At 39.4% G+C, this 13,894-nt stretch overlaps 1 protein-coding gene across 8 annotated transcripts in view; it reads right to left on the reverse strand.

The window, feature by feature from the left end:
• Nucleotides 1-13,894, reverse strand: part of ANK1 (ankyrin 1) — a 290,504-nt gene that overhangs the window by 8,365 nt on the left and 268,245 nt on the right. For 7 of the 8 annotated variants that reach the window (XM_075858907.1, XM_075858901.1, XM_075858903.1 and 4 more), the window contains 3 exons: nucleotides 7,852-7,935; nucleotides 5,975-6,127; nucleotides 3,797-3,937 (listed from right to left, as the gene is read on the reverse strand). In XM_075858907.1, the coding sequence (XP_075715022.1) occupies nucleotides 3,839-3,937; nucleotides 5,975-6,127; nucleotides 7,852-7,935 (336 nt within the window). In that variant the 3' untranslated portion in view covers nucleotides 3,797-3,838. The remainder of the gene's footprint in view (nucleotides 1-3,796; nucleotides 3,938-5,974; nucleotides 6,128-7,851; nucleotides 7,936-13,894) is intronic. The other variant, XM_075858904.1, reaches the window with a different exon arrangement.

Raw genomic sequence — 13,894 nt, forward strand, 5'->3', positions numbered from 1 at the left:
GAATGGAGAAGAAACCATCCTGTAACTCAACATTTCAAGTAAATTTTAACTGTTGAATTTTATACATTTTAGTTCACAAGTGGAATTTTCCATAAAGGGGTTGTCTGTGCACCAAATGTTTTTTTTAAAACAAAAATATTTTCTCTTCTTTATTCTCCCCCTCCTCTTTGAGCACTAAATTATAATTTTTACTGTTTTGCAGTCGGATCCTGCTCACAGACTGCAGAAACGCTTTACTTCCGGTAACTTAGCAAAGAAAAATTTCCATCTTAGCTTGGGGTCTAACTTCTGTGCCCGATGCACCCTCCCTCCCGCTCACACTATCCATAGCCCCACCCCCTAGTCTTAGTATCTTATCCCTGCTACCCTCACTTTCCCTACTGCTACACCTCCTATTCTTATGTCTATTCTCCTTCCCACCTCTGTGGGGGTAAAGATCATCAGTGTAGGGGAAAAAAGCAAATAGATGGGTGGAAAATAGAAGTAATTGGGGCGAGCTTGCCTCTCGTCTATCGAGATGAGCGACCAGCCCTCTGTGATGAGAGTTGGGGAGTTATTTATCATTCACGAGCCTATGTCGAAACACTTCTTGGAATGCAAGAAGAATAGGACTTCCGGCCCTACGGCACGCAGCACAGGAAAGATGAAAGCAGAAGGAATTTAAACAGGGAGCATATTGGTAAGTTAAAGTACTATGAAGGCAGTTTACTTTGGTACAGATTTTTTCCCCCCGGAGAACCCCTTTAAAGTGAGAAAACTAGTTATGCAGATTGCAATAACATGAACAATTGTGGAGACCGAGAGAAGCTGAGCTGCCACTGGTTGAAGAATAAATCATACTATACCAGTGAATGTTTATACATATGAAACTTCTAGCATATGCACTGAATGAATCTGTAATGAGGTGATAATTTCCTTGTAAAGTTAGCTGTCTTGAGATACGTCTTGCTCGTCCCGCATAACAGAGGTGCCCTTGAGTAGTGGGCCCCTGGGCAGCTGCCAATTTTGTCCTATTATTAAAACCTGTTTGAGCTTATTGGCCTCTCTTGATATTCAAACCTCTCAAATTTCTCTTCAGAATGCAAATCCTTGCAAAAAACACTGTTTTAACCATACTCTCAGTTTTCACAGACATCACAGGCACATGACTGAATACTGCAATGGCTGCTGTCATTGTTCATGTCCTCTGGTATACAAGTGAGTAGTTACACAAAGTGTATAAAAGATGGTATAAAGCCAGACAAAGCAAAACGTTACCAGACAGTAGCACCAAGCTGGTATCCCAGGAATTCATTTCATAACTGAGCCACCCATGAGCCCAAGGGCAGCTGCCAGCTCTATAATTAGATGGACCTTTGTCTTAGGCGTTACCATACCCACTACCTAGGAAGCTCAGATAAGTATGACCAGACTCGTACTTCATGTTTTATCCTTAGAAAATCCATAAATGGATTTAAAAGACAGTAGAGGCCAAGATGGTCAAGGAGCTTCGAAGTTCTTCTACTTGTCACACAACTCTTTTTCTTTACTCTTTAGATCTGTGGCGCCCTGGCCCGTGGGTGTTCACCCTGTAGTAAATGGGTATTACTAAAACAACTTAACACATTTACTCGCTGTTCCTTATATCCCATTGACTATGGTGGAAAGTGATCATGCAGCCACCTCTATGCTCCAAAAATTTAATATAATGTGTGGCCCTCGGATGGACCCCACCTTTGGATAACCATGTGGTGAATCAGGACAAACATCATGAGGAAGGAACAATGAACACAAAAGTCATGCCAGATATGAGAATATTTTGTGCTGAGGGTATGTAGGACAGTTAGTATTTTTGGGATGGTGGGAAGATTACAGAATTGGTTGTCCAGAGTACACACAGAGTTCCTAGAATGATGGTCCGAAACCACATCTAAATATACCGTAATTCTACACCTTTTATGCTTAATTGCATCCTACAAAAACTTAATGCAAAACTTAGTGCTTGGGAACTTTACTTAGGAACTTACTTTAGAACTATTAAAAACATGGGAAGATTATTTTCGTACCTTGGATATCCAGGATCAGAGATGATCATCCCTCACATACATCAACCCTATACCCTCAGCCCTGTATGTCCAACACAGCCACATATGGCTTTTTATAAATGTTGCACTTCTGGATCTCTCCTGCTGTAGACAATAGAAAAGCATCCTTGCAGGGACACTGCTAAATGGGTGGAAAATACTAGACCCCATTAGAGTCCTAGAGAATGTAGATCAGTGATTACACTGAGAAGGTCAAAAATCCTGTTAGAGGCATATAAATGACTTTACATGGATCTAATACACAGCACAGAGAAGAGAAGATGCAACAGAGTGAATGAAGGATAATGCCAAGATTGCCAAGGGTGCAGAATTTAGGAAAGTGGGATCAGTAGAGGTGACCGACTGATGAGAAGAGAAGACCTTGTTAGGAAACAGTGCCCGCTTTATTAAAAGTCAAGCTGACTTAAAGGAGAATTCCCACAAATAAGATCAGGTCTTTATATAGAGCAGATTAAAAATTAATAATATATGTAATTGACATCAATTCGCCAAATCACACTAGTATAAAAAAAATCCTTGCCCCAAATACTCCAAATTCTACCAGGATCGAGTTGCCAGTGGATACGTCCTGCAATAGTTCCTATTTTGCTGGCCAAGCATGTGTAGATGAGTTCACTTGATTCAATGCGGGCACCGAATCTCTGCTCTACCGCACCTGCGCTGTGTCCTGTAAATACAGGGCAGGAATGCACAGTTGGAGATGCATTGTTCCATATTCATCCCTGCAGCGCTGCTCATAGGGTGTAATCCTGAGCATGTGCACAGTGCTTTTTCCACAACTCGCCAATAAAAAATCAGCTTCTACAGCTACGAAAAGTTGAGTACCAATAGCAGATCTCCTGTTGTAACAGATTTCACAAGGGGAGATACGCACCGCACAGAGAAGAGCAGGGAGCTCATGGGTGGTGTAGTTCTTCACATTGCAACAGTGGCCACGTGCCACGCTCTGCAGGACAGCCGATTTTAGAATATCCACGAAAAAGTTGTTCCCGTGGGGATACGAAAAGAGGAAGCAGCAGGTAGTGAAAAACTGGGACCATATAGTAAGCATGCTTCTAAAACTTTAACATTTTTTTTTTTTACCAAACTCCTACAACCTTAACAAAGTGGCAAAACCATTTAATGTGCGGAAGAGCCAAGAGAGTAGAAAGCAACGATATCCCTTTTAACACGATTAAGTCCAGAGAAACAACTAAACTTAAAGTTACCCAATGAATTGTTCTTACCCAGAGGTGTAACTTGGGTTTCAATGCAAAATCAGTTACAGGGGTTCCCACAAGCCATGTGCCCTTTTTAATACTGTTGTCCTTTTATGTGGCAGAGGGGTATTTGGGCTAACTCTGCACCCACTTTAGTTACGCCTATGTTCATAGCCATGTTTTTTCATACTCTTGGTGCAAGATTTTTGCTGTTAGAATAAAACTGGTGCCAATAAGTTGTTAATGTAGTCAGCAAAATGTCCATTCCTGAAGACAAAATTGGTCATATCATCCATCTTTTGGGTGTTTTTGTTGATGAAGGATATGACATTATTGAGAACTAACATCTAGATGACTTGTCTGTCAATGTTGTCTTTGAGATTATGATTGAAATAAGTAATCACAGATCTGGGTTAGGCAATTCTTAGCCATGAATTATGGTGGTCCAAGTTAGTGTAGAGGTGCTATTGGTTAAGCTGTTACCTGGTATTGTCCCTTATTGATATTTATTACCTGGGTGTTTCCCATTATTTTGGGTGTCCCAGTTTTGTGGTCTCACTGCTGCACCCGTTTAGTGCCGGCTCTTTTCACAATCTGTGCCCCTTTCCTCCCGTCTCCGACCTCTGATCTCAAAGAGTCAAATTCGTCCTCTGCCTGCCAGGGGCAGCCCGGAGGTGGGAACATGAGGTCAGGGATGGACATTAAGGATAGGCATTAAATGACACACGTGGACGACAGAGGTAAACGTGGAAACAAAGACACAGAAGGGTAAAACAACAATGAAATGGGATAGAGAAAAATATAACAAATGAATATTCAACGACAGAAAACCAGAAACAAAAGACAGAGGAGAGAATCTGTGATTTTGTACAATAATGGATATGAAGGGCAAGTCATTGTCTACACAATATGCTACAGATCCCAAAGTTACAGTGTTCCAAAATTTCGCTGACATGATGACCATGCTTTTTTGCTCAACAGATTTGGTTTGGCAAGGAGATGCCACTAAATACCTATAATAGTAAAGCATATGTTCACCTTTAAACACCATTTTACAGTTTATCTAGAAATCATCTATAGAGTCACTTTGCAAATACATTACATTTCTTACCCTGTAATGATACTGAGTTACAGCCTGTATTAAACTACAGAGCTGCATTCATAATACTGCTGGCTGTCGTTGGAAAGAGTCAACAAGTTCCTTTAATACAGTGGCATGCTAGTTTTTCTTACGCCAGATTACTGTACAGATCCTAGTGTAACGTACACTAGAATTTAAAACACCAGGGTGAGCACTGCAAAGACAATGAGCCAGCTAGAGATTCTGAAAGATTTCAGCTCTGAAGCCAGCAGAATTTTGTATGCAGCTCTGGATTATATTACAGACCAGGATCAATACAAGATAAGTAATGTAATGTATTTAGAAAGTTACAATTTTTTTTATGTAGCTTCATTTTATGTGTAAAATGGTGCTCAAAGGTGAGTGTACGCCTTAAAGAGCATTTACCTAAAAATCTAAAAGCCTACTGTCAAGATTTTCTGAGAAAGGTGGGTGGCAATCAATATGTCCAGCATTACAGCTTTTAAAGGGGTCGTCACGCATCGTTCACAGAGTACTGAATAGAACATTGGATTATTTAGTAGCAATAAGGAAGTTGAGGTTGTATCCTTGAATTACTAGGAAGATTGAAGGGGCTTTTCCATAAACAATATTTATCACCGATCACAAGAACGTGCTTACTTTGCCGTTCCAGGGAGCCCCATAGGAATGGAGCGGTATTGCGCATGCTCGACCACCACTGCCAAAAGTAGTGCTCGTCAGTCCCATAAAAATGAATGAAGCGGTGGTACCACTCCATTCCTATGTACTAGCGCTTCATTCCAAAGTAAACCTGTTCTCATGATCGGCGGGGGTTCCAGTGGACGGACCCAGACTGATCAGATATTTATCACCTATCCTGTGGATAAGTATTGAGGTGGTTCTGGGAGAGCTGATTAACAAGCCTTGTAGAAAAGTACATGGGGCATGCTGGTTCTTTAAATGGGTGTTCTGGGAAAACATTGATGCCATATGCTTAGGATAGGCCGTCACAATCAATATTGCACCACCTTTGCACCACCTTATTCTTAAAAATAGTTTCCAACCCCAAACCTGTCCTCTCCCATTTCACGGCTTTGAAGACCACATTGATACTACTATGATACTACTCATGTTATTTTTGCATTTGTTATTTACAGGATTATTCTACTAAAGTTGGCTGATTGTAGGTGTTAAAGGGCTACACCCTCAAAAGTCTCTTCTTCTTAAGAACGACTGAAGGATAAAATTGAAGGGATTTCACATTATCTTGCACCCCTTCACAATCATTGATGCCCTATTGTATAGGAAATATTGATCAAAAACAATCTGGACTCTCATCTCTTCAACCACTGGCCCTTGGAGATAAAATTCAGCATCTTCTTTTCCCCAATGTCAGGGAGGGGGCAGTTGGGAGGCACTTAATGGGTATGGCCAGCTTAAATCTGTGATATAAAATTGCTGAACAGACAAAGTATATATGTCACATCGGATAAGAAAAATTTGGTGGTAAGGAGGTAAAAAAAAAAGGAGAAATGCAGAAGAAAGAATATAAGATATAAGAACTCAAAACTCACTAAAATTTGTGAACGTTAAAATATAAGAACCCATACCTCTCGATGCAGTACTGCGTACTTCAGGTAATTGGGAGTCTCACTCTCAAGCTCATCTGGTTCTTGCAATGTCCCTTCAATGATCAAGTCTTCATTATCCCCCAAATCTGTGGACCCTGGTGGCCCCACCCTGCGCAGGACCTTCCGGACTGTCTGTAGGTGATATCAGAAAACAAGGTAACATCATTGGAAAGATATTCTATTCCACAATATTATCCTCAAGAGAGTCCAGAAATACTTGGAAACAGGTTGCATAGGGGTCAACCACAAGTGGATCCTTAACACAGAGAAAGTATAGTGGAAACATTTATACTTCTCCTCTTCTTGCGTTTTTTGTCGTTTTGACAGAATGAATAGCGCAGTCGACTACGGTATTGATTCCGTCAAAACGACGGAACCCTTAAACAACGGTGACAAACAGAAACCATTCGTCACCATTGAAATCAATGGTGATGCAAACAGAATCCTATGGTTTCCGTTTGTTTCAGTCAGGGTTCCGTTCATGGGTTCCCCTGACGCAAAGCTCCAATGAAACCCATGAACTGAGCCCTGACACAGATGTGAACGAAGCCTAAGACTGCAGATATAGACAAGGAGTAACTTGTCTTGACCTTTCTCTTTTCTTCACAATCTATTATAAATTTATTAAGCAAATAATAGAACTGTAGTTTCCAAATATATAACAAATTACAGACCTAGGTTACCTTTCTTGGGGACAGCAAGGACCGCTCTCAGTTGATTTTACTACAGAAGAGGGTTAAGTGGGAGTGGAAAAACACATGACTGCAGGATCAGACTACACACAGGGTTTGTTTGTAGTCTGTAACCATGGAGACAAACAGGTCTGCATACGCGCTGTATACACGTAGGGGCTTCAATTTTATTTTTTAATTAAAGATGCTTTGGAGCAATAAACTGGTTGCAAATGTACACACAGACCATAAATGTATAAGCAGCTACGTATCTATGGGGCTTTAGGGGATAATGTATTTTCTTTTCAAGTGTGTAAATGTGTCCCCTACTAAAGTGATTGCTAAATTAAATCGGATTTATTGATTTAACTGTCCATGCAGATTTTGTGGAGGATTTCGCTTCAGATTTCACCCTATGCATTGCAAAGGATGAAATTAGAGGTTAACATGCTGCGGATTTTAAAAAACCTGCATCATGCCCTGAATTCTGCGCAGATTTTTTTCCTTGTACATGGGGAATGGGTTTTTAATACTCCATCCACCTGTCTTTGTCGCAGATTTTCAGTGCGGAATCCCCACCAACTATCCGCATGGAATCACGACGTATGTACCTAGAACCCGTTGTACATGCATCTGGAGTAACTTGTCTTGATCCTTCTCTCTGCTTTACAATCTGTTATACATTTATTGAGGAAATAACAAAACTGTAGTTAAGACGTCTCACAGGAGATGTCATAGGTTTTGCCAATTACTGCTGGTGGGGTCCAAAGTTCTTCTGAAGTAATAGAGGATTCAGAATCTTCATTTCTTCGCCAGAGTAGAGAGCGGTTACAAAGAGCGTCTATCGCTCTGGAGGACCTCTCCTGTCCTGCATTACGCAGACAACCCATTGATTTAAATGGGCACAGTGTAATGCCTAATTTTCCCTGTGGTGGCACTGCATGGAAATTGAATATTTAATGCCAGGGTTCCCCACAGATTACAGGTGATCACTGGGGGCCCGGAAAGGGGTACACATTGTGATCTCCTTATTACCAAGGAACTCTTCTAAAAGTATGGATTATCCAAAGCTGAGAACATTTTCAAGAACACTCTACTGTAAATCATATAGTCAAGACAATCCCAACAATATAAAAATAAAATTGTACACATATTGCAATGGACGCATTTCACCAACACACTAACCTTCTTTGTTACTATGTTCCCTTGCTCATCTGTAAATTCTTCCTCTGTCACTTGCTCCCCAGGAATGTCAGGGACTTCATTCCCCTAAAATAAATGAACAAGTTACCTAACCATAAAAAAAACACAAACTTTTTGTCTTACTATTTTTCAACTATCTTGTTGCAGATTGAATTTGCAGACACTCATGCTCAGGTGCGGCCTTACATTGGATGCAGTACCTCTGTTGGTGCCCCTTCCCACAAATGATGCAGTGTTATACAGTATACAAGTAAACATAACAAACAGTGCACTATAAGCATCAAATACAGTGTAATACTCTGGCCAAATAACTTCTATACAGTTGCCTACATAACAGTGCAATACAGTGCCACCACCACCACACACTGCAAAACTGTACAGTGGCGTCACATAATGTCACAAAAAGGAAATAAGTAATTAATAACATCTAGGCACCATCCACACGGACTGTAAAAAATCTCCGTAATTGCAGAAATCAATACGGTCCACAATTACGGACCAGCCCGGTTCTATCGCTACGGAAGGTGTCCGTGCCGTAGAACTGTGCCGTGAATTATGGAGCATGTCTTACTTTTCGTTTTTTTGCGGGCCGTGCTCCCATACTTTGTATGGGAGCACGGCCCGAAAATGGGGCCCGTGATTACAGGCATCGCCGTGTGCATGAGGCCTAAGACATTGTATAGCATTAACACGCTGTTGTACAATAAATGTTAAGATTTTTGGTGGTCACAGGCATCGAGTGCAAGGCCATCTGAGGTGCCCCCTTCATAGGTGGCAGCTAATGTGAACAGGTTGTACTCCACTGAGAACAGCCCTGCTGATGACTACAAAGTCAGCGTGCCCAATTATGTGAAACTTCACGTTATAACCTGTAAATAGCTCACGTGATCACAAGAGCTATTTCTAGGTCAATGGGTAGTTAAAAATGGCTGCAAGTGGTTGGTTTAATCATAGAGTGCTGTCATTTTACAGGCTGCCCCATTTACAAATATTCAAGCTGACTTCCAAGACACTAGAGACTGTGTCCTATACACGGAGATACAGACCGGAGAACAGTCCTATTATATAAATGATGTATATACACCGGAGACTGCGTCCTATACACGGAGATACAGACCAGAGAACAGTCCTATTATATAAATGATATATATACACTGGAGACTGCGTCCTATACACTGATATACAGACCGGAGAACAGTCCTATTATATAAATGATATATATACACTGGAGACTGTGTCCTATACACTGAGATACAGACCGGAGAACAGTCCTATTATATAAATGATATATATACACTGGAGACTGTGTCCTATACACTGATATACAGACCGGAGAACAGTCCTATTATATAAATGATATATATACACCAGAGACTGTGTCCTATACACTGATATACAGACCGGAGAACAGTCCTATTATATAAATGATATATATACACCGGAAACGGTGTCCTATACACTGATATACAGACCGGAGAACAGTCCTATTATATAAATGATATATACACCGGAGACTGTCCTATACACTGAGATACAGACCGGAGAACAGTCCTATTATATAAATGATATATACACCGGAGACTGTGTCCTATACACTGAGATACAGACCGGAGAACAGTCCTATTATATAAATGATATATATACACCAGAGACTGTGTCCTATACACTGAGATACAGACCGGAGAACAGTCCTATTATATAAATGATATATATACACTGGAGACTGTGTCCTATACACTGATACACAGACCGGAGAACAGTCCTATTATATAAATGATATATATACACCGGAGACTGTGTCCTATACACTGATATACAGACCGGAGAACAGTCCTATTATATAAATGATATATATACACTGGAGACTGCGTCCTATATACTGATATACAGACCGGAGAACAGTCCTATTATATAAATTATATATATACACTGGAGACTGCGTCCTATACACTGAGATACAGACCGGAGAACAGTCCTATTATATAAATGATATATATACACTGGAGACTGCGTCCTATACACTGATATACAGACCGGAGAACAGTCCTATTATATAAATGATATATATACACTGGAGACTGTGTCCTATACACTGATATACAGACCGGAGAACAGTCCTATTATATAAATGATATATATATATATACACCGGAGACTGCGTCCTATACACTGAGATACAGACCGGAGAACAGTCCTATTATATACATGATATATATACATCGGAGACTGTGTCCTATACACTGACATACAGACCGGAGAACAGTCCTATTATATACATGATATATATACACTGGAGACTGTGTCCTATACATTGAGATACAGACCGGAGAACAGTCCTATTATATAAATGATATATATACACTGGAGACTGCGTCCTATACACTGATATACAGACCGGAGAACAGTCCTATTATATAAATGATATATATACACTGGAGACTGCATCCTATACACTGATATACAGACCGGAGAACAGTCCTATTATATAAATGATATATACACCGGAGACTGTGTCCTATACACTGATATACAGACCGGAGAACAGTCCTATTATATACATGATATATATACACCGGAGACTGCGGCCTATACACTGATATACAGACCGGAGAACAGTCCTATTATATAAATGATATATATACACCGGAGATTGTGTCCTATACACTGATATACAGACCGGAGAACAGTCCTGTTATATACATGATATATATACACCGGAGACTGCGTCCTATACACTGATATACAGACCGGAGAACAGTCCTATTATATAAATGATATATATACACCGGAGACTGTGTCATATACACTGAGATACAGACCGGAGAACAGTCCTATTATATAAATGATATATATACTGAAGACTGCGTCCTATACACTGATATACAGACCGGAGAACAGTCCTATTATATAAATGATATATATACACCGGAGACTGCGTCCTATACACTGATATACAGACCGGAGAACAGTCCTATTATATAAATGATATATATACACCGGAGACTGCGTCCTATACACTGATATACAGACCGGAGAACAGTCCTATTATATAAATGATATATATACACCAGAGACTGTGTCCTATACACTGATATACAGACCGGAGAACAGTCCTATTATATAAATGATATATATACACCGGAGACTGCGTCCTATACACTGATATACAGACCGGAGAACAGTCCTATTATATAAATGATGTATATACACCGGAGACTGTGTCCTATACACTGAGATACAGACCGGAGAACAGTCCTATTATATAAATGATATATATATATACACCGGAGACTGTGTCCTATACACTGATATACAGACTCCGGAGAACAGTCCTATTATATAAATGATATATATACACTGGAGACTGCGTCCTATACACTGATATACAGACCGGAGAACAGTCCTATTATATAAATGATATATATACACTGGAGACTGTGTCCTATACACTGATATACAGACCGGAGAACAGTCCTATTATATAAGTGATATATATATATATATATATATATATATATATATATACACTGGAGACTGCGTCCTATACACTGATATACAGACCGGAGAACAGTCCTATTATATACATGATATATATACACCGGAGACTGCGTCCTATACACTGATATACAGACCGGAGAACAGTCCTATTATATAAATGATATATATACACTGGAGACTGCGTCCTATACACTGATATACAGACCGGAGAACAGTCCTATTATATAAATGATATATATACACTGGAGACTGTGTCCTATACACTGAGATACAGACCGGAGAACAGTCCTATTATATAAATGATATATATACACTGGAGACTGTGTCCTATACACTGAGATACAGACCGGAGAACAGTCCTATTATATAAATGATATATATACACACCGGAGACTGTGTCCTATACACTGATATACAGACCGGAGAACAGTCCTATTATATAAATAATATATATACACTGGAGACTGGGTCCTATACACTGATATACAGACCGGAGAACAGTCATATTATATAAATGACATATATACACTGGAGACCGCGTCCTATATACTGAGATACAGACCGGAGAACAGTCCTATTATATAAATGATATATATACACCGGAGATTGTGTCCTATATACTGAGATACAGACCGGAGAACAGTCCTATTATATAAATGATATATATACACCGGAGACTGGGTCCTATACACTGATATACAGACAGGAGAACAGTCCTATTATATAAATGATATCTATACACCGGAGACTGCGTCCTATACACTGATATACAGACCGGAGAACAGTCCTATTATATAAATGATATATATACACTGGAGACTGCATCCTATACACTGATATACAGACCGGAGAACAGTCATATTATATAAATGATATATATACACACTGGAGACTGTGTCCTATACACTGATATACAGACCGGAGAACAGTCCTATTATATAAATAATATATATACACAAGAGACTGCGTCCTATACACTGATATACAGACTGGAGAACAGTCCTATTATATAAATGATATATATACACCGGAGACTGCATCCTATACACTGATATACAGACCGGAGAACAGTCCTATTATATAAATTATATATATACACTGGAGACTGCGTCCTATACACTGATATAAAGACTGGAGAACAGTCCTATTATATAAATGATATATATACACCGGAGACTGCGTCCTATACACTGATATACAGACCGGAGAACAGTCCTATTATATAAATGATATATATACACCGGAGACTGTGTCCTATACACTGATATACAGACCGGAGAACAGTCCTATTATATAAATAATATATATACACCGGAGACTGTGTCCTATACACTGATATACAGACCGGAGAACAGCCCTATTATATAAATGATATATATACACTGGAGACTGTGTCCTATACACTGATATACAGACCGGAGAACAGTCCTATTATATAAATGATATATATACACTGGAGACTGCGTCCTATACACTGATATACAGACCGGAGAACAGTCCTATTATATAAATGATGTATATACACCGGAGACTGTGTCCTATACACTGATACACAGACCAGAGAACAGTCCTATTATATAAATGATATATATACACCGGAGACTGCGTCATATACACTGATACACAGACCAGAGAACAGTCCTATTATATGAATGATATATATACACTGGAGACTGTGTCCTATACACTGATATACAGACCGGAGAACAGTCCTATTATATAAATAATATATATACACCGGAGACTGTGTCCTATACACTGATATACAGACCGGAGAACAGCCCTATTATATAAATGATATATATACACTGGAGACTGCGTCCTATATACTGATACACAGACCGGAGAACAGTCCTATTATATAAATGATATACATACACTGGAGACCGCGTCCTATACACTGATACACAGACCGGAGAACAGTCCTATTATATAAATGATATATATACACTGGAGACTGTGTCCTATACACTGATATACAGACCGGAGAACAGTCCTATTATATAAATGATATATATACACTGGAGACTGCGTCCTATACACTGATATACAGACCGGAGAACAGTCCTATTATATAAATGATATATATACACCGGAGACTGTGTCCTATACACTGATATACAGACCGGAGAACAGTCCTATTATATAAATTATATATATACACCGGAGACTGTGTCCTATACACTGAGATACAGACCGGAGAACAGTCCTATTATATAAATGATATATATACACTGGAGACTGCGTCCTATACACTGATATACAGACCGGAGAACAGTCCTATTATATAAATGATATCTATACACCGGAGACTGCGTCCTATACACTGATATACAGACCGGAGAACAGTCCTATTATATAAATGATATATATACACCGGAGACTGTGTCATATACACTGAGATACAGACCGGAGAACAGTCCTATTATATAAATGATATATATACACCGGAGACTGTGTCCTATACACTGATATACAGACCGGAGAACAGTCCTATTATATAAATGATATATATACACCAGAGACT

Source organism: Rhinoderma darwinii, chromosome 3 (genome assembly GCF_050947455.1).
Source record: "Rhinoderma darwinii isolate aRhiDar2 chromosome 3, aRhiDar2.hap1, whole genome shotgun sequence".
Taxonomy (NCBI): Eukaryota; Metazoa; Chordata; class Amphibia; order Anura; family Rhinodermatidae; genus Rhinoderma; species Rhinoderma darwinii.